General features: G+C 42.6%; 1 protein-coding gene across 1 annotated transcript; it reads right to left on the bottom strand.

Moving 5' to 3' along the window:
• On the bottom strand, positions 1-26,349 carry gas2l1 (growth arrest-specific 2 like 1). Its single transcript, XM_079690108.1, has 5 exons — positions 25,166-26,349; positions 14,336-14,443; positions 8,446-8,542; positions 6,656-6,971; positions 1-4,717 (listed from the first exon to the last, which is right to left on the bottom strand). Exons 1-5 carry the CDS (start codon positions 25,877-25,879, stop codon positions 2,644-2,646), a joined length of 3,309 nt encoding a protein of 1,102 aa, XP_079546234.1. The 5' UTR covers positions 25,880-26,349; the 3' UTR covers positions 1-2,643.
• Between the last annotated feature and the right edge of the window lie 44 nt (positions 26,350-26,393).

Here is a 26,393-nt window from a genome sequence, read left to right on the forward strand (position 1 = left end):
TGAACTTCAGAGGAAAAGTTTTATTACAAGAACAACATGACAGCATTTTTTTTACTTCAAAAAAACTGTGAAATGTTGCAGTATTGCTATTTCATACATACAAATTCCACAATACCAAGCAATCTGTACATTTAACTGAAGTCATAGTGAAAGTAACATTAGCAAAGAAGAAATTATCAAATCATGAACATTCAGATTTCGCTGATTAGGGATTGAGAGAAGAAGAGAGAGATTCATGAAGTTGTGCAGGACAAAGCGCTGATAATGTACAATCATTCCTTTTATAATTGACAACCACATTTTGAATTTGACCAATTACTCTAAACACAAATGTTTTCAAATAAACCAAAGCATATTTGAATGATAAACAATTCGAATAAAACATATGTTTGTACGGAAGAGACCCATAACCGGTCCGTAATCATGTGGCTTTCCTTAATCATAAATGATGAGGAATCTGCATTAAATCTAATAACTGTTTCTGAATTATGCAAAACAACCCACAGATGATTCGTCTGTTTCATACCATAGCTGGCAATAGTTATAATGTTTCTACGGTATACTGTTGGGAACAAATACTTAAATTGCTGAGTTTTTTATCAGTTGGCTTCACCTTATTAAGATTAATCTTCCTGCTCATTATCATATTTGGGACACAGATGTAACTTGAGACTTAATTTCATAAATAAATAAATTAGACCTACATTACTTCCCTCTTCACTCCAACTCTCAACATATTCTCATACTGTATGTACACACACATGCACCTTCTCATTGTTTTCGAGCCTATTTACTGTGTCAGTGCCCTGCAAAAAGATGGTTTCCACTTTCTTTCTTTTTTACCGGTTCTTTCTATTAAATCTCTCAGGGAGATATCTATCATCGTAAACACAAGAAAGACAAATGATCACCAACTTTTCTTACTTAGTCAAACGTTTCCACTTTCAAATATATTTTACAAAGTCCACCCCTGTTATTAACACAAAACAGAAGTATACTGTCGCAGGGCTCTGTCCTCTCACCCTCTTGTGCATGAGCTCCACAAGAGATCCGTCATATCCAGTTACAGTATCTATTATTCATGCACTGTTGCACACATTTAGACACTCAAGTCAAAGTCATTCTTCATCCATCAAATTTCTCCTTATTACCATCGATATTGTCTCTTATTAACAAACGTATACCATTCCAAAATCATTAAAACAGTACATGATTTTACTGTGAATAAAACATATTGTTCCTTAGCCACTAGATGTCACCATAGATTGGGCTGAGTCTTTAAAATCCATCTTCTAAGTAGGTTATCTGGCTTCTTGTGTCTCAATTATACCAACATGATTCAGGGGAATACATTTTATATCTTTATCAGGAATTGTACACCTAGACTACGAATAATGTACAATTAAAATGGGCAATGTTCCTCACTTATTTCCACATTCACACCTTAACTCTCCAATTTCTATAATCATAAAGAAATAATGATGGCAATGTTGTGTTACCGAATAGATCTTGAGTGATGTTGCGCAAAAACATTCAAAAACTAACCCGCGAATACATTTTAAGGCAAAGGGAATTGTCAAGGCATTTCCAACACCAATATTGCATAGCTAAGGCAGCACAGAACTGATTACAGAGAATATGTACATTAAACTGTATATTCAATGCCTTGTTATATACAAAATACCCACATCTATCAGTGAGCACATCGACATGTATTTACACATTCATTCTCCTTAGCCTTTGACGTTTGTATATATGTAGCATTGTATTCCAGAGTACAGTTTGGTCAGAGGAAGAAATCCCAACATTTCTGCTTCAGTGACAAAGACACAACCTTCACTGCTCCTCATATTTTTACACTTAATCCACTTAAATGTTGAAATCAATTTAAAATGTTTTACTGCATTAAACATAATCTTTAAAACCTGTGACACCTTAACAACAAAAATCTATCACAGCTACAAAGACTGATTCGAAAATGTGACATACCACATGAATAACGGCAGACGACTGTACAGGGTTTGGTTGAGCAAGTAGTGTTCATACAGTCAGAGGGATGATGGGGGTACCTTTGTGTATGTTGACGGTTATTATATTGTAAATGTGAGTATACTGAGTCAAATGTTAAGAGACTGAAAAAGATCACAGTCATCATACCAGTATTCTGACTACCAAGGCAAGCAGAGATGCTGTGGCAAACCACAAGAGGGAGCCATCCCATCTGTCTGAAGGTTTAGTGTTTACACTGTTTAGAGTTGCTGCTTTAAATCCCTGGCACTTCGCCATGCCCCTCAGCAGGGCACATGGCAGCACATATGCTCTCTCTCAATCTCTCTGTTTCAACCATGAGACTTTCACAAGTGTCTTTGCAAAAATAAAAAATAAACACCTTATGATTGGCAAAAGCTTCCCCATGCACACATTAAAATGACAGTGAAAGTAATCTTAAAGATCATTCCTTTGGTAATAAATAATTTGGCTTGAGTGCAACATAAAAGCAATGTGAACCCCCTGCAGTTATTGAGGGGGGGAGCTAAGTGAGAAAGAAGGAGTGTTAGACATGCAGTAAAAACAGTCTATAGCCCAATCTTAAGTTTTTTTACACAGTAGTCAGAGTTCATGACACCCCCTGTGTCATCTGTGCTACATCCAAGCTTCAGTGTCCAGGCTCCCTGACTGTCCAGGGAAGGAGCAGTCTTTGTTAACCATGGCTGGGGAACATGGCCGGGGATGGATCATGTCTGCGAAAGCCTGGTGGAGGCCCTTGCATGTGGCCGGGCGACCGCTAGAGCGTGAGCTCTGAGGGGACAGCGGAGGAGTGTGGCTTGGGGAAAACGTTTCGTGAGTCTGCAGACCTCTGAAGCTGCGCGGTGTGGGGATCCGTGAGGGGCTGTTCTCTGGCCTGTTGTCAGTGCGAGGCTGCATCCTGCCTCTCAGTTTGTGCCTTGAGTTAGAGGCCATTCCGTCTGTCTTTTTTTGCCCTTTATTAGTCTGCAGCCCTTCTGCATCAGTATTCCCGTTAGCAATAGGTGAAGATGGTGGGGGGGTTTCAGACTGGGATTCACTCAGGCTGAAGCACATGGATGAGTTTTCACTGGAGGAATCTTGGAAGGAGCAGTCCCCAGAGGGGGGGAGGAGCACAGGTGACGGACAAGCCTCTGGGGGCGGGAGGTCGTCATTGCCGTCACCATTTTCTAGGTCATAGGGTAAGTTTGGCTTGTGATTCTCTGGAGGAATATCTCCTTCAGGCCCTGTGCCCCAGCCAAGCTGACCCTGCTGACATTTCAGCCCCCCTGTAGGAGGAAAGCCTCCATGGTCTCCATTAATATTATTACAGTGGAAAGCAGGTTGTGAGGGGACCTGGTTCATCAGTGTGTCTGTGTCTCCAAGACCAGGCAGTGAAGACGGAGGTTCCCTCTCCTCGATGGTGCTAGAGATGGCTGGGAGCTTCTTGAGACCCCCTCCCCGCTCCCCCCAGTGCTCGGGCTCTCCTTGACCACCGTTGTGAAGTCCTCCAAAATTGTTTCCATAAAGTAAGTTTAAGGGGTCCTCCAGTTGGAAGTGACGGGGATGAGCTCTCTTGGATTCCCTAAGGTCAGGCAGTGTTCCTATCTTTGCCCCCACATTCAGGGAGGAGGTGGAGGAGTTAGAAGAGGAGTAGGCCGAGTCAGTGACGTTAGGATCAGTGGTTGCCGGCACTAAATGTGACCCGGCACCCTGAAGGTTCGCTCCCCCTGGGGCTCTACAAGACCCTCCTCTAGCCTGTTGTGTATTGGCCAGAAACTCAGCCTCAAAGCTGCGATACAGGTCCTGCTCCTTTTGGGGGTCTAGTGTTGGAAGCATCTGGAAGCCGAGCCCCGGTCCTTCCTCCTCGGGGTCCGGGCGCTCCAGGCACGACAAGCTCTTATGGTGGCCTCGACCAGCAGAACGAAGTCCCTGTGACGTCCGGGGGGAGCGGGCAGTGTGATGGTGGAAGTTGCGGGGAGTTGAGTGAGGTGAGCGTCGACCCCCGGAGGTGACCGGTGGAAGAATCCTGCCTTTTCCTACCGAGGGGGAGCGAGGGGCAGGAGGTCTGGGAGTAGTTATGATCTTCTTGCTGGGGCTGCTGTTGTTGTTGTTGTTCTGAACCCCTTTAATAGGTGAGTTAGAGCAGGAGGAGGACTGCCTCTTAGCAAACCCACCCACTAATCTGGGAGAGGAGGGGGGCAGTTGTTTGGCCCGGAGGTCCTCTCGTCGGTCTGGGGGCTGAGGGTCTCTGTGGCAGGAAGCCGGTCCCGGGCTGGCATCACCAGATCGAGTCCTGCTGGTTAACTTACTCTGGCTGTGAGAACGTGGAGCATGGAGCCTCCTCGGGCCCTCGTTTCCAGTGGAGCGGCCCCTCTCTGGGCGGGATGTTCGAGACCCATCAGCGGATCCTTGCGGGGGGTTCGGTTTGAGTATAGGAGCAAGAGCGGGACGTTCCCGGGATTGGCTGCGTGCGCGGGGCAGGGGGGTCCGCAGTGATGAGGTTTGATCTCCAGACCTCTCAATCATGTGCTTCCCCTCCTTGCGATTTACGAGCAGGACTACCTCATCACCAGATCGCCGTGAGGCCCCACCCAGAGAGTACCGTCCCCCTCCTCCCCCTCCTCCTCCTCCTCCCCCCTTAGAGGAGGCTGTAGAGGAGTCACTGTCTCCAGACAGACGCCTCGTCACTGGCAACTTTGTATCCTTATTCCTAGAATGAAGAGAAGAGAACAATACAAATGTATATTCATAATAACACCACAAACCCAAACCCAATCCATAGCAATATCCTTTACTGAACCAGACACTGCTCTGTCACATATTATCAGGGTAAATCTATGTATCAAAGAAAACAGCCATTGGCATATTTCTCAACTTATTATTGTAGAATATATTAAATGTTTCTTTAAATTGTTCCATCCATCCATTTAAAGATGGGTGAGTCAACTTAGAAACGACGGCATGCTGTCTTGTTTTGTTTTTTATTTATATCCTAGATTATGCCTTGAATGAATGTTAATTACACTGTACTTGTAAAGCTATCATCAGATATTAAATATGTTTATTTTCAGGCCTGCCTACACTCCTTTATGAAGCCCACCTGCTGACCTACTTCCCTAGTTAGCTGTGAACAGTTGTCTGGCGATAGTTATCAGATTAGTGTTCATTTAGTCGGCGCACTTGAAATGGGATGCCCCGCCCACACAGGGTTAATTAGAATGAGCTGTTGCTTTGACGTGTGGTCTGAGCCATCGCTCAATACAGAAATGAACCACATATTGGCGACAAGCCAAAGCAAACCGCCATTCATCTCTTAATTGTGTTAAACAATGGCTGCCTTCACTCTCTGACATATAGGGAAACTACGTGACCAACTTGACCTTTTACCAGCTACACGTAGAACATAGGCAGATTGTCTTTATATATTTATATATACATGCCCCTGCTCTTGCTGTGATGTGACGCTTCAGAAGCAGATCAGAGAAAAATGATCTGTGGTTTCATTTGTCACTGGCTTCTAACTAATTCACACCATCTGTTGGCCATGACAAGAGAAAAAAAGCTTTAGCAACAGCTCGCAGCCTTCTTTAGACAGTGGATAGTCTTATTTAACGTAAAGGTATTAAAGAGAGGAGAGTAAATGTTTGTTGATCATTGAAGCCACTGGAAAGTGCTGTAGGTTGACGGGTTTATCTAGGCAATGTCACCTGAGATTAGATTAACCTGCTCTGGTCTAATCTGCGGCTTCCTGGCATTTGTTTTTGTTGTGTAGGCCTATATAACCAGTTTGTGTGTGTGTGTGTGTGTGTGTGTGTGTGTGTGTGTGTGTGTGTGTGTGTGTGTGTGTGTGTGTGTGTGTGTGTGTGTGTGTGTGTGTGTGTGTGTGTGTGTGTGTGTGTGTGTGTGTGTGTGTGTGTGTGTGTGTGTCTTCTGTCTGGTCCTCTGTGGGCACAAAAGGGCTTAAAGGAATTACTGAGCGTTGACCTGCCAGGCTACTTTTGAGAGATTGATTTCTTCATTGTAACCTCAACAGAGGTGGGAGAAGTATTCAGATCTTGTACTTAATTAAAGGTAAAAGTACCAAAGTATAGGAATACTATGTTACATTACATTTTCATTTAACTGACGCTTTTATCCAAAGCTACTTACAATTACCAATTACAGGGACATTCTCCCTGGAGTAACTAAGGGCTACTTAGCTAGTGAGCCTTACTCAAGGGCACACTAGTGGTGGTGTTCCTGGCGGGATTTGACCTCACAACCTTCCAATCTTCAGCCCACCTCACTATCCATTAGACCACCTGTTAAAATTCTTGATTCAAAATGTTACTTAAAAGTTTTAAATGATTAGCATCAATATATACTTAAAGTACCAAATCTAATAGTACTCATTATGCACATTTGGACATTTCAGAATCATAAATATAATATGTTTTGATTATGATTATTTATGCATTTATGTTTTTATCAAGCTGGTAAAGGGAATGTCCAATATTTAACTCTGAATTGTTGCAGTGGAGTAGAAGTACAAAGTAACATAAAATGGAAGTAAGTAAGTTAAAATTACCTCAGAATTGTACTTAAGTACAGTACTTAAATGTAATTAGTTACTTCTTTTTTTTTTAGTTACTTTTTTAGACGCACGAACCTGAGAGGATTAAAGTGTCGGGGTTCGGAGCGGTCTCGTGGCGGCCGTGGGAGCAGCGGTCGAGCTGCACTGGAGTCGCGCTCGGCGGGGGGGACGGCGGGATTCTGAGAGCGACCGGGCCGTGTGGAGGAGGAAGAGGCACACGGAGCAGAGGGGGGCTCCAGGGGGCGCCGGTCGGGGGGTTTGTATGGGGCGATGCCATCATTTCGCCAGTGTGGTCCTGGGCTGGTGGAGCGGGAGGAGTGGGCGCTGGACGACTTGCTGTGGGCTCCCTGACCTCCTTGGCCACTGGCTTTAGCCTGGTGGTAGCGGTGAGCTGTGGAGATAGATTGATAACACACCATCAAATCAGAGGTACAGGGTCCGAGGATTTAATAACGTTAGACTGAAGCACCGGTCGATCCTCAAATGAAATACAGAGCTAAATCCCAGGTATGATAGAGGGTCTTTATCTTCAGTGATTTTGATGATTTGTTAAATGTTTGTTCCCTTGTATCGTGTTTTAATATTTGTCCTTGTTTGATGTTGCAAATAAAGCTTCTGCGATTGAAGAAAAATTCATCTAACAATAAAGTATTATCATATAGTATCGTATCGTGCCGTATTGTAAGACAGACCTCGTAGCAACATTGTCTAATTTAATCACAAAGGATAAACGTCTTTAAGAGGTCCAGAAATATATATCATAGCTTAACACACCCTTGTCATCAAGCTCTTAGATAGCAATAGCAGATAGCATAGTGTACCAGAAATAGATAAGACCCTAATTTGTGATACGAGCCGGCCGTAGAGATGCAGATGATCCCACCATTTAGGGAGAACATTTATAGATCACAAAAGGCATATTTCTATAGTCACCTAATACTCCGTCTCTATGGTCTATAAAAGTAGCACCAATTATGATTTCAGCCAGTGTCAGCTGTCCAGGGCAGGGGATCGTCTCGTGACATCACCACTTTTACCATTCGTTTGGAGGCCTTTATATGTACTGGCTGGATGTAATACTGGTTAGGTATCCACATGAAAAAGACTGATTGTTTCTGGTAGTACAAAGTGCAAAATGACAGAATATCAAAATGATGGTTATTTTCCGTTGCTTCTATGTCTCATTTAGAGAATGTATTTCAAGAAATTGTTGACCTCGCCAGTATCTGCTCCTAGTCTGAACCACACACTGCATATGAGAAGTGGATTTACACTATTGGTTTGTAGAGTATAGTTTTCAAGCCTTGAGTTTAGCATTAAGGCGTCGCAATTTTTATAATTTTTTGCCAATGCCATCTTTGTTTTTAGAAGTAACACGAGAGGGGGGAAAGTTCGTACAACTGAATGCAGAACTAAAACATTTTAGGCATCCAAAATGTTACAACTACCTTTCATAAACTGAAAAAACACTGTAAAAGGGTAAATATTGTAAGACGAAAACACAGAGAGCACCCAGGTAAGAGAGCACTGTGGTAGAGACCTACAGTAAAGCATACGCTGCTTCATCATCTATTTAAAAGATGGGACTATCATTTACTAAATGAACAACATGTGGTGTTTATGAAGACTTGAAACTAACAATTAAGACCATAAACTCCAGTTCACAATATTACTTCATTAGGATACTTTTCTCATAGACTTCTACGCAATCTTACTTCTTCTTTTCTCGTTTCTTGGTCTGAACATATTACATCAGAGGTGAATCATATGTCGTGATCCCAAATGAGTTGTGAGTTATACAACAGTGAGACACAACAATGAAGTGGTTTTGTAAGGGGCTGACAGGGAACAGGAAGTGACCTCACCGAAAGCAGCACAGCGGCACGGGTCATGCTTGTCCAAATAGTGCTCTAATGTGTCCCAGCCCCCTCCAACACGCACCATCACATGGGTACGAAGGACCTGGGGGATAGAAAGAGAAAACAAGGCTTCAATAGATACACAGAGAATGACATCCACATTCATGCACAAATAAAAAAGCGAGTCCTTTTCATATACTGCGCTGCCACACACACTGCACAAGTCAATGGAAATGCAAATTCCACAAGTGGGGCAGCTTACTGAAGGCCGGCCGGTCTTCAGTGTTACGTAACATCTTGATGCACCCCTGCCTGTGCCCCTGCCTCTCCCTCCCGCATCACCCCCAGCTGCTGCCATAATGAGGGCAGTTCATTGTCATGCCAACTCGCAATCAAACAGAGTAGGGTAGCATAAGAAAGAGCCCAAGTGCTGTGAAAGACACTCTCTCCCTCTCAGCTGGCTCCCGTGAGTTTTTGGAGGGGAGCAGGGTGAATTAGCATGGTAACAGCTCACCCCTGCTGTCCTCTCTGCTCCCCGGCTACCGTGGAGAGGAGCCGAGAGGGGAGGATAGATACAGCAGAGGGGGGGGTTGGTGGATATGTCACTTCCTACTCTCCTCTCCTTTTTGAAGCACCAACAACATCCACAGGTTCAGACCGAGGAGCCTCACTCCCTCCAGGCAGAAGCTTGCCTTCACTGAAGCAACACAATGTGCCTGATGTGAACTGAGAGGCCCCTGGATGGTCCCCCTGCCTCGAGTTGTGTAACAGGGTCTGCCAGCCACATGTTTTAAAGGTTGTGCCCGTGTGTCAGAGGGCGGGCGAGGCAAAGCCACAATGGCATACTGCGTGGGCTGGCACCGAGTTTATTCCCACTGAACCACACACAGCCAGGCTTGGGGAGTAACAGATTACATGTAAAGAGATTACGTTATTAGATACCATTAGTTTAACTGTATTAGATTACAGTTACATCAAAAAATGAAGTAAATCAGATTACTGTTACCTTTTAAGAAATAGACATGACTAGCAGGTTAACAGTGTTATAATCAATATATTATAGGTAGAGGTGCTCAAGGAATTTTCTTAACTATTTATATTGAGGGTACTTTAATTCTTCTTTATTTTAAATGTATAATGCTTTACCTGATTTATTAAACAAAACTAAAGTTTGCTTTTAATTAATGTATTAAGCTTAAACAGCATTTTTAAACTATTACTGCTTGTGTTATTTTTTTGTATATGAATGATCTTAGTTTCTTAATTTCTAAGGTTACATTGTGAAGTAAAAAAAACATCAATTGATTTTCTCTTGTTTTTATTTGCCTTGCATTTGATATTGTGGAAATCAGAAAGTAACAGAAAGTAATCAGGATACATTACTTTTATATTTCGATACCCAGATTAGGTTACTGATTACATTTTTTTACATGTTAGTAGTTATTGTAATGGATTACATTTACAGGCGCAGACATGTGATCTGAAGTCTGACCCCACCTTCTCTCTCATACAATCCCCACCAATCCACTCCAAGGCTTCTCATCAGCCGTATTCCTCTACTACATCAAATCCGACAAAACAGCTGATCTGCTTATCTCTATCGGACCTGAGAGTATAAACTGCTTACTCTCCTCTGGCCTTATGTCAGGAACAGGTTTACTGTCTGATTCTGCTTCACCGTCCAGTGCCAGCAGTGAAAGGCCAGGCTGCACCAGTTTCATAACATCACTGCTATCACTTGTGTCAAATGTTCACAACACAATACAATACTGCAGAAGTATAACAGCTTCAACCGGAACAGGAGGAATAAACCTTTTTCCGAATTGACGTTCAGCATCAACGATTTCATAAGACGAGTTTGTCTGAAATGTCGAGATTTGCGTCAAACAAAATAAAATAAAAATGTTATCAGTGTTTTTTTGTTAACAGTGATAAGTATGAACAAGAAGGGAGTGATATTGAAGTGAGAGAAAATATCTGGCCTACACTGAAAAAGATTAACATTGATTTTACTTAAATGTATTTTGTCAACAGGTTCCAAATAGTTGTATTAGGTAAGTTGAAGTTAACCTATTATTTTTATTTAAAAGTTATATAAATGCTTTCAACTTACCAATTATGTGTAATTTGTTTACATAATAAATGTATTTAAGTCAACGTTTAAAAAAAATGTTCAGTGTATATGGCATTACAAAGTCAACCTAGTTATCCCGGTGTGACACAATAATTAAAATGTATGATTAACCCTTAGATGCATAAGTGGGTCTTTTTGGACCCGGTGAGGTGGTTTTCTTGAAGTATCTTTGTAATTAAAAAATGTTATAATTTCATATTTCAGCTATTCCTCAAAAAACATGTTTTGGATATCATGCCATTCAAAATTTTAATTTACATTTTAAGAAATTGTAGTTTTTGTGGGTCAAAAATGACTCGCATGCTGTTTCTATGGAATCCTATGGGAAAACGTTTTTTTTCTAAATGTACATTTTTTTTCTAAAATGATAAATAGTGAAAAATTAAATATCAAATATTTCTATTGTGAACCAAAATATAATACTAAATATTATACAAGTGATTTTTCTTAACCAAAATGACAAATATGGCATAAAAACACATATTATTCTAATACGGGTCCTTTTTGACCCACTTATGGAAGAGTGTAGGGTTCAGTCACTCGTGCATCTAAGGGTTAACATATGCCGTTATCTTTTTCATTTTGTAAATGTCCATTGTATCTGGAATTAACCGTCTTCAACACTTTTCAATAATAGAGAATGCATCTGCTGTCACTTCTGATTCTCTCTGTGAACACGTATTTTAGTTTGTTGGAACAGAATACTATAACAGAGGTGCTGTTTTGACACATATAGAGCTTCATATCCTGTTAATGAGTTTGTTACTGTTGAATTTGTAGGAGGGGTAACCATCGTGATAGTAACAGCTACTGAGAACCAGAATAAACAAACGTCTTTGTGTAACAGGAGTGGGATGATTGCATGACTATAAAGATAATTACCTACGGTCTTAAAATGCTGCATGGTTACATTTTTGTTTTATTGCATTCCTCATCATGTTTTCATATCCAACGAGCATATTATTCATTTCATATTTAATGAGGAGGCTAAATAGATGTTTTGGGACCATGTTCCACTTAAGATCTGCTTAGCTGCCTAATTTCACAACCACTGAAGGGGTATCACAGTCTTCAGTGCAGACCCTATCCCTGTTTCTATGGCAACAGCGAACAGAGAGGCTTCTTGTCATCATTGCGGGGGCGTGTTGAACCGATTTCTTCTTACATTTTGGTGGTGAGCTAAAAAATTAAGCTCATGATTCATTTCAGCTCATGTGCCCCACGACTGAAGGCATCTCCTCCCTCTGGGGAGCGGCCCCCCCGGGGACAAAGACGCCTTATTAACTCCCCCCCCTGTGTTCAAACTGCCGGATCCAGCATTTGCTTTCTGCGCTTCATCCCCTCGTTCAGTCCGAGAGCATGTCAGAGCTTTGGTGGCTGAATAGGATTTTGTTGGCCTTCAAAAAACGGCTGCCTGCTTCCTACCCTCTGAAGAAAAAGGGAAGTGTGTTGGCTGCAATCGGAGCTGCTCGGGCATGTATATAATCAATGTCACCCCAAGTGAGAAATCAAGAGAGGGCCGAGACGTTGTGAGGAAAGCTAATCTGACGGGCCGAGGCACCAGACACACACACTGCAAACAGACACATTTCAATATGTGTATCCTATTAAAGGGATGTACACAGGCAGGCAGGAGGCCCCAGAATGATTAAACACTTCACAATCCATCTTAGGGACTACAGGAGGGAGGAGAGGTAATGTATTTTTATTTTGCTAAGGGGAAATGTTCCTCTTATCAAATGTCATACATCCATTACATTACATGTTAGACGCTTTTATCCAAAGCAACTTACATACTCAATACTGTGGAAAATCACAACAGGAGCAATTTGGGGTGAAGTGTCTCAGGGACACAACGACATGCTGACTGCAGTGGGGTTTGACCCCCTGTTCCGAACACCTACACACAACCCACTGCGCCACATCCCCTCTCAGGAATAATTTAACAGCCCATGATGACGGCTTTTGTGCTCGTAAAATGCTCACGAATGTGAATTAATGACATACAATTATAATAAAGGAAATGCGGAGCAGAATAATCCTGTGTATGTTTCAATACTTGATTCGCCATGATTCGCCACCATCGAGCACTTTAGTCTGCAGCATGACAGAAGGCAAAACTCCTATTACGTACATCGTTTTTGAAAAATAAGAAAAATAATAATAATTTTATTGTGTTTGCTATTTGTTTTGAAATGGCTAATTACAGTGCTAATGTGTGCTTTGTCAGCTTTTTAGAAAACTTAATTATGACTTTTGGAGATTATTCCATTTTAAATTATTTAGGATTTGCCTATGTAGTTATCTGTGGTCAAACTAACTTTTCAGTGATGCAGAAATTAATATAATTTAGGTTGGGGAAGCTCTTACATTTCAAGACTCAAATCCAAACATCTCTACAGTCCCTTACAGTGAGTCCTATGTATATTCAGTAGACATCAGACCTTTGATAATGTAAAGGAAAAAGCTTTCCTAGATTGGGGCGTGCCATCCATTATCTCACATCCTCTGTCTAAAACATCGGTGCCACTAAAAGTAGAGAAACATTAAAATTGCAGACATATAATGTAAACTCAGACAACCTGCGAGTAGATTACTGTGGCTGGGGAATATTTTAGGTAAGTGAAACCAAATCGATCCCTGTTTTCCAGCAGTGAGGTTTTCCTGTGAGACCTGAAGTGGATACGGTGGCAGCTCTTAGGCTGAATCTGAGACAAACAGTCAGGCAGAAACAGGCAAGATAAGGGCCAACCCAGGAAATGACCTAAAGCTCTAATTGTGTCTCAGTGGAAAAAGTACAGTCCTGTGAGTGGGCTAGTTTCTAAACACCCACATGACGGAGATGTATCACAATGCTGTTACAGAGTCTACAGTACATGTCTCTGGGCTCCGACTGATTTATCTGTTGCATAATAACTCTGCTTGAAACAACATAGGATGCCATATGCCAACACCGTATGGTTCCATGCAATTACTGCAGGCCTCAAAGCCTTCTGTGTCATTTGCCAAAGTAGCGATTTAGCTTAGCATGTAAAACTGAAAGAATCAGGTAAACATTTCTGTAAACATTTTTGACAGATCTAGCAACGTTGAATCAAAGAAGGGGGAAAGAAATACAAACAATCAGAAAAATCAGACTGGAGATACAATTTAAAGGGAGAACACCACACATCAATATTTGGCAAGTGCTGAGTAACTATAACCCACATAGAAAGAAGAACAAAACTCAGTTCTCTTTTAATCAACATGAACACTAACACGCTTTGATCAAAAAAGGTCTTTCTAAGGTTTCGCTGTAGAATAAAGAACATCAAGATCAAGATAGTAGTGGGTGTTGTTTTAAAAGTCAAAGTTTGAAACTGAAACTGAGGTTCTCTGTTTGGGGTATATTTATTCATTTGTTCCTTCTGTCTTCCATATAATGTGATGGGCTTGTTAACAACGTATACAATAACTGTCTTTCTTTGTGATGCTATATTGTTACCAGATTAAAAAATTAACAGGGTGAGAAAATCATTATAATTATGACAAAGAAAGTTGAAAAATACCGAGTTCGAAGACGGGTGTATTCCAAAGTAGGGGAGTAGGAACTTGCTTTACTTTTCGGTGTTTGCCTGATGATTAACGCATACTAACTAATAATATAATCCACCCATATTTTTTCTGGTTTAGCTAAATATATGACCGTTAAAAAGTGACCACAAAGACAAGTCTCATGGCTCACAGTGACAGATATTTCTGATCGTGATGGTGAGGACCTACCCTGATGAAGATCAGCGCACTGGAGTCTCCCACTTTGTACTTCCCCTCCGACACCTTGATCATAGGAAACTGAGCTGGACAGGAACACCGACCCAGAATCTCACGCACCTGAGGAGAACAAAAGACAATCAGTTTAACACACACAGCAGACAAATATGACACACACACACACACACTCATTCGACAAGGGATCTGACAGTGCTCCCTTCCTGTACTCCGGGTCAGTTTAGTCACACATATCTGGGCCTGTGTGTCAACAACACAATAACAGTGTTTTACAGAGTGAGAAATGAGCAGTCTCTGTGGCCTGAGTGTATGAGAGTGGATGTTTTGTGTGTCATCATCCTTCAAACCTTTCTCTCCAAGCACCCACTGGGTGTTAGCTAGCCCCGCCCCGCTCTCTCTCACCACATTAAAAGCCTTCATCTCATCCCTCCAGAACACTTTGGTTCTTTACTTCACCGCAAAGGGTCACAAAAGCACCAAAATACATATGTGGACATGCTAATGTAGGCTCTCCCTCTCTGGGGCTGTTACATGATGTTCTGGTTGTGACATCATAAGCCGAGGAGCGAAGGCGCTCAGAGCCCAGTCTGGTGCTGATGATGTCAGCAGGCCGCGCTGCCAGCTGGGTTTTGAATCGAGAGAGTCAGTGCTCTGGCTGTGGTCAGGGGTGCTTATTAGGCACACACACAACTGCAGGGTGGAGCCAGATCCGCCTGTGTTGCACAGGCTCGGGCTCTCACAGGATTGGACAACTTTGATGTTTTTCTTGGCGTGTCTCTCAGACAAAGGCGTATGAGCACTTGTCGAGCCGGAGGGAGAGAAAGTAAAGCTGCAAAGCGGATAGAGGAAGGCACAAGAAGAGAGGATAAATAACCATTATTGTGTGTGTACGGGCGGCCATTACCACGGGGAGGGGAATATATTCTATTGATATTTAAGTGATCAAATGATATTTTAGAGGAAAATGTGAGCTCCCAGCCTTATCTGCTGTGTGCAGGGCTGGAGGCACATGGTCTGCATGTATTGTGTGGATGAGCATGGTGGCCTATAACACCTACATTATCGTGTATTCAGAAGATTACAGAGTCACCTTGTTATTTCCTTTAAACAGCACCCCTCGTTCTTCTCCATGCTGATTAAAGAGGGAGGAACCAGCGCTAAGCCCCTCACCTGCCTCTCTGTTCTCCCTCTTTGTTGTCTCTCAGCCGTTATTCTCCGCCGAGCACTCGCTGACCGGCCCTAAATGTTTCTCTTTCTTTGTTTTGCTTACATTTTCTACATCTGCTTGCTCAGTCTCTTTCTCTCCGCTCTTTCACTCAGTCAGTAGGTGGACGAGCTATGTTTGGAAAAACCCCGGCCAGTGACTTAATGGAAAGATTGCTATGGCAACAGACACACACATAGCCTTACCCTTCCCTTTCGACTGTACTCCTTTTTTTCATTCTCGCTATAGTAAAGCCTTTTCTCTCACTTCCAAAAAACCTCCCCCAGAGCCGTTCAGCTGAGGTCATTGTTTCCTCCAGAGAGAAGGTGAAGGACTCGTGTGTCTCATAGCAAACACTGAGCAGGATGTGCAGTCCAACCATGAAGGGATTTAATAAAAACATAATCAATAGCAGCACTGGCATTTGAAATATTTACTCTGCGGAGCCTTTGACATGAAATGTGTACACTTCCCATGTGTTCTCTGTATCAACAATGGATACAGTAAGACACACTGAAACCAAAACACACACACACACACACACACACACACACACACACACACACACACACACACACACACACACACACACACACACACACACACACACACACCAAAATGAGATAGGAGGGGAGGAGGGAGACAAGGTCACACGGGAAGCATGCGGAAGTGGCGCTGTAACACTGCGAAAAAAATTGAAGGATGAATTATGGATGCATTTTTGGTCACATGAGTGATGCATTCAGCTAGAGCTGCAGATGTTTGAGCAGGAAAAGAAAGGCAATGCGACACAATCCACGGTGCGCCCCTAATCTGAGACTCTGCCGTATCTATCTTGAGATAGGAATGTGGAGATGTTTTAGCCTGGAAGCACTTTGGTTATAAATCGAGATTCCCTTTGAATGGAGCAGCCGGGTTTTGTCTTTAAGTTGTTACATGTGGAAGAACATACAGTGCATATTGCGTTAATGATCCCCCTGCTCACATCCCATCATATCTGTGAGTCAACACATTCCTTTCCTTCCTGACCTGCAAACATCTGAAGAGCCATTCAAGGAAGAGACTGAAGGCTGGGCAAGCCCTGGGGATGAGGAGAGGAAATGGGAGGGGGAGATAAAAATGTTTAGGTTTTATTTCCCATTGTCTTGACTGATTTTGAAATATGGACTTACATGCCACACTATAACAGCATCAGAACAGAGGCTTGTAAAAGGTTGCCAATATGCACTCTTAAAAGAAGATTTGCTTGAATGATAGGAGTTTAAAGGTTGTTATTATGTGAACACACAAACTGTAGTTCTTGTTTTAGTTTTCTTGTTTTGGGTTTACAGGCTGGGATACATTTCATAAATATACTCCAAGAAGCCTCACATTCATTTACATGTCTGTTCTCCTCGTGAGTCAGCAAACAAAGTGCGACCGCACAGTTTGCACTCATCAAACAAAGGTGTGCCGGCCTGCGGTAACAGGCTTCTTTTATGATTGTCATGCAATGGATAAGTATTGGCAAACTCCAACAATAAAAATTAAACATCAAAACACCTCACTCCAAAGGAATTAACGCGAGGGTGTTTCCAGGATAAGACTCCTGTGCCGCCTGAGAGACAACTGCAGGCTTTGCGATGAAATACAAATCTTCTTTTTAAAGGAAATTGGGAGGATTTGGCGCTTGGTGCATCCAAGGCGAATTCCAAAACTGACAACAAGCCTCTTCTCTTGGATTATCTTGTTAGCCTGAGGATCTCGTGTCATGACTGGAAACTTCCCAAGATAACACACCCTCGCCATCAGATAAGCAAAGAGAGACAAGAAAACACTGTGGGCGCTTGCCTGGTAGGAGGGAGAGTTTCTGAGGGGTTATTGCTTCACCACTAAGCATTCCTAAAGCCTGTGATCGCACACTGAAACAGACACATACTGTATCAGACTCTACCCTTAAATTAAAACCCTGTCCTGACATCCTGCATGAAAGACTCATCTGTGAACAACCACGCAACATCTAATGAACATTGAAAAAAAACAGATGATCTCTTTAAGCAACCTGGGGGGTGCAGTGAGGCGGCAAAATGAGTCCTGATTATGGTGGGCCTGTAGCCTGCGAGGACAAACTGTAGAGATCAGGGACATATGTATTTACAGACTGTTAGCATGCTGGTTCAACAGGCCAAACAAGGAGAGATCAGACAGATTAATGCCTCAGGATCAGGCGTGTCGGTTATCGCCAGAAACCTTCCCCTGCGAGACTAGGCAGAATATTATAAAACGAGAATGCATTAGCGAAATTTTTTTAGAAATATGTTGCCTTCTTTCCAGCTGAGAGTTAGATCAGAAGATCAATAACACCCCGATACCAAGAGAAGACACAGAGGAGACAGCTAGCCTGGCTCTGACCAAAAAAAAAACCAGCCTGTCAGCCTTAACTATTTCTTTATCTGTTCAAAATCAATACATTATATGTTTTTAATAATCTATGGTGTGTGTTTAATCAGGGTGAAAAATGACATCATTCTGGCCTCATCCTCCTCTTCAAGTCAAACCATTCCCTGAACATTGATCCCTGTCTCCTGGCCACATGACAAACTGCCCTATGGGGTGCAGGGAGGTTACATGAATCTAATGGACATCAAGGACTGAGAGGCGCATAACTCTATTATTCATCTGCTCCAGTCAGACCGCAGTGTAATCACCCGGCACAGGAAGTTAAATATCAGCCAGCGTCTAAGTCATGTGTGGGTTTGTTTTGATGAGGCTCAGAAACACTCAACACTTCTCCTGGTGACGGTCGAGGTTAGAGAGATGGATGCCTCCTCGCTCTCTTCCCATCCTGACAGTCTCCACCTGAGACCAGCATGAGGGGGCTGCAGGCAGGGGCAGAAAATAACAAGACAACCCACACAGACAAAAGCCTGTTCGGATAAACACAATATTAAATGATAATCGCGCAAAACGATCAGGAGAGAGAATCAAATGCAATGTAACGACTTAGAGAGGGCAATATCTAAGCAGAGTCAGCTGTTTCCCGCATAACGGGAAATAAGGATGAGGAGTGAGATCTGGTGTTCAGTGTTTCCGAGCAAAGCCTATACACTGAAAAAACTGAAACCTTGACTTTAATTATATGTATTATGTCAACAGATTTCACATAACTGTATTAGGTTAGTTGAAAGCAATGATATGAAGGTTAAGGTCCTTGTATATTTAAGCAATAGCTCACGACAGGCCGTGGTATATGCTCATTATATCACAGCTAGGGGGGGTGGTTCGGCCCGACGCGAAGCGGAGGGTCGACAAACCCCTTAGCTGTGATATAATGAGCATATATCACGGCCTGAAGTGAGCTATTGCTTTTATAAAACGGTTACCAAGTGTGGCAATATGAAAGAAAAATACACACTCTAATTTAAATAGTTTTTATTCGTAAATAATGATGTTCAAAATAAAATAGTCCCTCCGTTGCCTTCTACACAAAACATAGTGCAAGGTGGTTGCTATGCAACAACACTAACAGCAAGCGAACATATTAGACAGAGAGCGTTGATCCATTATTTGGCTGTTTATTTACATTAATGTGTATGTTGCTGTTTATTGTGCATCCACTGAAAAACTGTCCAGCATCAGTAGCATTGCTTACGTGGTCACTTGTATAGGTTGAGGTTGGTCGAGGCTGTTGCTTGGCGTGGCGAGAATATTGCTCCACTTTCTCCGGTCCCCGAGATTGGGCTTCCAGTAGCTCTGGAGAGAGCTTTTGCACCTGTGGCCACTAACGGTCATAATTTCTCTGCTTTGTTTCAAGACCCGCATCAGAAAGCTTTTGAATGGTGGTACTTTTCCAGTTGGTCTACCTGCTCTTCACGTAGCTCTGCATGTCGTAGTTTAGGTGCTTTTTTCCCCTGGAGATAGGCACTGCTCAATCCACTCTTCAATACTATAGTAAGACCCCCCCCGGAGGTCGAAGTTAATCTTAAATGTTTCCATTTTATGCTTTGTAAATTTGTTTCGTAACGGAAGAAATTTAAATATATTTATAAAACTGACAAGTCAAAATCAAGCAATCTGATTGGTCGATAGCGTGTTTGCGGACCTCTTTGATTATAGATTTGAAAACATCGTTGCTTGCTTTAAAAGTAGCACAATTCATTATGTTAAACCGTCAAAAGTATCTAGATATCCCTGCCCTAATGCCAAAGGAACTGCACACTGAATATGTTTTGCCGTTTGATGTCTATGTCTGGACCGCTGTGTCAAAAAGGAGGGCTTCTGCCCCGTTACTTCTCCGCTGCTTTCTTGTTCCAGTATGAAAAGCAAACTGGCTTTTCAGCCCAACGGTATACTGTTTTTCTCAGACGCGGAGGGATACTGACTTGTTGTGAAAAGTAACTTACAATTCTACCCGTGGTATGCGCTCAGTATATCACGGCTAAGAACCAATCAGATTGCTTGATTTGACTTGTCCGTTTTATAAAGACTCGTATTGCACTGTTCCACTTAAAAAACATTTATTTCTTTTTGTATTACCTTTCATATAGTATATTTTAATATTGGTTAATATTGTCTGCTTATCTGTATTGTTGTTTTGCATTTTTAGAGAAGCCTGTGACCTAAGATTTTCAACGACATAATTACTCTGTAGCTATGTTAGTTTGACAATAAAGAACCTTGAACCTTGAACATTGAACCTAATATTATTGCTTTCAACTAGCCTAATACAGTTATGTGAAATGTGTTGGCACAATAAGATAAGATAAGATATATACTTTATTGATCCCAATTTGGGATTTGTTTTCATCACAGCAGCATGTAAACATGTAAGTCATTGCACACAATGTGAAGATGAAAAGGAGTATGAAATAAAAACCAATAAACATAAAATATAAACGTCTCCAAATAACAACTTAAAAGTGAAATATATACATAAGGACAGTGAAGGATATATATATATATATATATATATATATATATATATATATATATATAGATATAGTAAGACTATCTGTCAAATATACACTATGAAGGGTTGATTACATCTAACAAAATATAAAAGTATGATATTGTTAACATTGAGTGTGCAATAAATAGCTAATTAAATTAATATCACTGTACAAGGAGCTGTGTGAGGACACTTTATAGAGATATTTGAATGAAAAAGTGTCCAGTTATCAAAGCAACATAAGAAACTGTGAGCTATAAGAAGCTGTGAGATAATACATTTAATTACAGTTTCAGTTTTTCCAGAGGGTAAAATGAAAAAACCCTCTCAAATACTAAACCCCTAAAAACATGAGTGCATGTAACCCAGGAGGGAGGAACAGTGAAGGATGCCATGCTGCCTCAGCAAAGCGTACTCATGTGGCCCAACGCAGAGCACGATGACCTACTTTTCTCTCTCACTCTAGCTCCCCTCTCTACTGTAGCTCTCCCTCCCAGAGTCACATCATCCCAGTCAGGTTTAACAGAGTGTACAGTGAAGTCACTCTAGGCACACTATCTGTTGTCTACTCTTCTTTTTTTTATTCCCTGAATGCATGAATTGGACCATGAGGTTAATGGAGCGGCCTGGCATAATACACACATTTCCCCTCTTTATTACCCCCCCCCCCCCCCCCCCCTTTGCCCTGCTGGTGTCTCCATCCCAAGTCTTTGATTGAGTCGTCAGCCTTCGATTGCCTCGCTGTCAACAGTGGCCCTCTATTCATATGTCCCCTTTCAATGCCACCAACAAGACATACTGTTGTGCTCTTTGCTTTATCATCTCTGGCGGAGACACGTGTGGGGGATGGGAATGATGGCTCGCACATATATGACCTAAACACGGGCTAAATGTTGAAGCCTGGGGTGGGAAGAGACACGAAGCAGTTCATATGACGAGCAAGAAAAAGGATGAAGGATGTGAGTGAAGGAAGGCTGTGAAGCTCCGATGGCCTGTTGTTTATTAGCTCCAATATTGTATTGTATAGATGCTTATGCATGCAGTAAATATGTCAACAATCATAATGTGCATTAAGGGGTCAGTTAGTCGAATTTCAATGATCACATGTATGTCACCTTGTATAGCTGTGTCTGTGCCCAGGGCCTAATTACAAAACCTACACAAATATTCTTTCAGTCATTTGTGTTGGTAGATGACCGTGTTTCTTTACATTATAATGCCTGCAGCATATAGGAAAATACATATCCAATCAAGTCATAATCCCTGTCTAGTGGTGATATGGAAAATCCCCCTAATGCAAAGGATAAACTTGATGTGGACATATAGCAAAGTGACCCAGCTGCTGTCTTTGCCACAACTGAGATAGTAATATGAACACCTCCAGGAGTGGGAAAAAACATCTATCATGACTCAATCTATGATGAAGGAGATGAGCGGCCGGTCACTTCCTCAATTTATCTGTGGAAAACCATCCCGCGGTGATATGAGTAATAATAACACGTAGTGGCAGATCAGTGGAAGACTGTGTGGGTGAGTGTTTACATAATGTCGTGTTTTAACCAGGATAGACTACAGCTTCCTTATTAAATACCTAGTGTGGCAAGCAGATAGTTGTCGTGACAAATCAACTGTTTGCATTAGGTGTTTAATGAGTCACTTTACTGTTACATAAGCAGAGGGTAATGATGACAAATCATGCAATATTTGTGACACATTTTGACTGTGTTTATTGAATGGCCATGTCCTAATAGGGACTTGCACTTAAAATAACCCTGCTGCCTGTAATCAGACTGTTACGATACACACTGTAATCCTATTATAATTACACTTGTATTGTCTTGATGAAGTAAGCAAGAAGATTACCTTGATCATCCAGGTACCAAAACAACTTAGAAAAGAAGATACATTTGCTTTAATCTCATTAAGACTCTCTGAGCTGCACAAGAAACTAATGGCAAACTTTTTGAAGATGGTACACAAGAATTAGTCGAGCTATGCAACTCCGAAATCTGATTAACGCATTACTATGAATACCAATACTTTGCGTTCTTGCTGATCGTAGGAAGAGGCTTTCCCTAACCATCTGTTTCCTCACATTCAGGATTTTGTAAAGAAAACTAAGGCTGCTGTGCACATCTTAGTTAATGGTAATCAAATGATGACATGTTCTTTAATGATAATATGGGTTAAAAATAGAGAGGCAGTTGATAAACAGGTTGAACAAATATGTATATTATATTAAAAATTAAATCATGAATTGTCAACACATTTTCTACAGAGAAAATCAGTTAACTAAAATATAAAAAAGGGTCAAACTATCCTTGATATGTAATCTGCTTGGTTGCTGCAGGAACAAAGCGTCTGATTGAAGTGTATTGAAATCTCTGTCTGCTTGACGGAGGGCAGTGGACTCACAGTCTGGTGTCACAGCTGTGGACCAATACAACTAAGCCCTTTACCTTTCTTACCCTCCCTCCCTGTCAGAAACGTATGAGTACTAGCAATGAGGTTCCTATAACCCAACGCTAATCTCCTTTAAGACAGAAATACATAGAAAGAGGTTCTGCAGGATGAACTTGTGACTAATGAGACAGAGCAATAGAGAGGTATTGTGTCTTGAGGCAAGACATGAGCTGATTGAGCAGATGTTTATAAAACAATTTATAGAAAACCGGACTGGAGGTACTTCCATAGTCAGTGTTAACTGCAGTAGATGTTGGCTGGCTTGCCCCAGTTTAGAGAAACAGACAGGAGCAATGTACAGCTGTGGACTGGGGCAGCTGCAGAACGTAGTAAAACCACATGAAATATCCAAATCAGTTACCATGTTGTCCGAGAGCCTCTTCTGACCAGGAACTAAAGCTGTTATCTATACCCTCTCTTGAAAGTCACCAAAATCAACTGATAAAAACATGATACCTCCCTTCCTCAATTAGTTAGTTTCTGACTTTGGTGTTAGCTTGGATTCCCCAGCGCCATACAATAACATCAACAAGCTGTTTTAGTTTAGTTAGAATATGTTTAGTTGCTGCAGCAGTACAATAATTTGCTCCCACCCCAGTACTCTTTTTCTCCAAACTGTGGTTGTGCTGTCCACCATCGACTAATAATAATACTGTAGTAACTCAATAGTAACAGACTGACTATGGTTAAGTACCTCATACAACCCTACTTCACTAAAACCAAACTATCCCTTTAAGAAGTGTACAGCGAAATATGCCTTGGCCTATAAAAAACAAATGGGCCACAAACAGCTGAAGCCATTCGATGGGATGTGTTGGAACAACCACGCCTGTACTATTTTGATATTGCTTCCTCTCATCTCAGTACCTCTGTGGTTTCTCGTTTGAAGAGCCTCATGTTGCTGATGTGGGCTGTTCTGCGCAGCTTGCATGTTAGCAATATTCTCATGTTGACAGGGTCGATGGTAGAGATTGAATTCACCAGACACATGATGACTGGGAACGCCATTGCCCAAATCTGTCAAGTCAAACGTTTCTGTCGGTCACTGTCTGACTGCTGAGGGATGTGACAGTGGGAGTGACAGAAAAGCAGACACAGGAATACGCTCTGTGATTTTCTGTCCTAAAAATGCAGCTGCCTGGTTTAATCCTCAGTCATATGAGTGTTGGGACTCAGACAGTCTGGACTACGAACAGCGCACATCCTCCTCCACATGCTCTCCTATTTCTGTCTGCGGAGGTCACACTGAAGCCGCTGTGCTCGGCTGCCTGAGACAGTGTGAGTGTGACTGTCCCCACCCTCCCTCTCCGCTGTCCCTCACAGCATTGGTGCCAAAGACAGACATTGTTCTCTCCATCAACAGGAAAATATCAACTTCTCCCCCACATGTTACCACTGGTCTGTCTGCCTGCTCATTAGCTTTACCCTGACAAGACATTTTCTTCTCTAATGTGAAGTGTCAGGCGCCCTGGCAAAGGCCAGCCAGTTCAGCAGGACACATGACAAGAGCTCGATAGAATAGGAGATGTATTAACTACAAACTGCCAAAAGGGACATTTCTAGTGGTGATGAAAAAGAAGCTGCAGAAGCAGGACACGATTAGGAATCTTCCTTCGCCGGCAGGATGTGGTATTGATTCTTCTTGATGGACAGGCTAAATGAAAGAGGCCGAAGATGATTGTGGACATTTCAGTGGACATTTTCTTCAAGAATGCAGGAGAAATGTGACAGAGGTGACCTGTGACCTTTCAGATAAGAATCAAAGAATTTGGGTGTCAAACACACGCCGACCCTACAGGTGCAGCAGGAATTTACCAGCACAGTTCAAAACAAAGTTACGATGCACACCCACACCGCAGGGAATCTATAAGGCGCCTTCCTTCTTCGTAGCACTGATGTGATATTTTCTGAGAGGCTGCTTCACTTTTGACACTTTTGTGTTTTACTGTTGGAGAACTTGGTCTTCTATCTGATGCCTCATTATGTCAACACCACACAAAACACACCGGCTGAAACCTACTTCTGACTGAATCTTTAGTGGGCTACTATTTCACACGAGGTGATAATTGAATGGTCAGGAAATTAAGCTGTCAGATCATCAAATTATCTAAGAGGACTTTCATGATTCATAATGTAGTTATTATTCATACATTTTATGAAGGCAACTATTCAGGATAATTAAACCAGGTAATACCATACAGAGGCTTGTGTTTTTATCTTTTCAACTTACCAACTCATCCAAGTTTCTCATGTCACACAGCACCCTCTTCTGCGGCCAGATGATGGGCTCTGGCTCCGGCTCCTCTTCTTGCTCCACACTCAGACTGCTACTCTGACTGCTCTCCTTCCGACTGAAGCACCTGCTGGGCGGGCTCTGCTCAGCCGGCTCCTCGACATCGATCCGCAGGCTCTCCTGGTCCCGGATCTCCTCCTCGATCTCCTCCTCCAGCTGGATCAACATGGGGGCCAACATGCCGAACTTGGCCCCGCGTCGCGCCACCTCGAGCAGACACAGAACAAAATTCTTCTCGTTGCATCTCTCCACCAGGTCGTTGGTCTCAAACATGAGGACGTCCTTGATCCAGAGCTCCTGCCTGCACCAGCTGATGAAGTTGGACACGTTATCCCGCGCCACAAACGAGCCGGCGACCACATTGCGTGACTGGAAGCCCACATCTTTGGAGGGCAGCTTCATGGAGTGAGCAGCCTCCGGGTACTCCAGCTGGAAGTCCTGCGCGGCGCGGTTCACGTTGTTGGCGTGCCGACACAGAGCACAGCCGGTCCCCAGCCCCTCCATGAAGGAATCTGCAGAGATATCCAGATCATAGAGGGTGTTCAGCCATTCCGCCAGATCCTCCTTCATGGCGTACAGGTACTCCTCGCTGGATTTAAAAGGCCGGATACTCTTGGAGGCGGCGGACTGGATGTTGCTCTGATCAGCCATATTGTCGAATTACGCAGCCTATCAATAAAGTCTACTTGACAATTCCCGATTGTCTCATTGCACAGCTCCAACGCCTTCATCCGCAAATATAGCGAATTAACCGTGTTGACGCACCCATGCCGATTTGCATGTGTGGTTTCTTATGGGAGTTCCTTGGACCCAGGCTTTGTGTTGTCAGAGGCATATCGGGATGCGGACTAGCCGTGGCGCATGGATGCGTTTTCCGGATGTCTGGGAAACCCGTTTCCTTTAAAGAGCGCATTGCCGTGTCCCGGGACGCCGATACACACCCATGCGACGACCTGTTAATCCTCCCGCTGAACGGAGGCTCCTCTCACTCGCAGAAATCCACGTGTCACCATGTCTGTGTGTGAGGCGGTCAGAGAGCTCCTCTTCGATGAAATCACGGAGCAGCACTGAGTCCACAGCTCATCTTCCCAGCAAATGGGCCCGCCTCTTGCGCTGAATATGTTGACCTGCTGTAGCTTAGACCAGCAGAGCGACTCGGTGGCAC

This window comes from Notothenia rossii, assembly GCF_949606895.1.
Source record: "Notothenia rossii genome assembly, chromosome: 6".
NCBI lineage: Eukaryota > Metazoa > Chordata > Actinopteri > Perciformes > Nototheniidae > Notothenia > Notothenia rossii.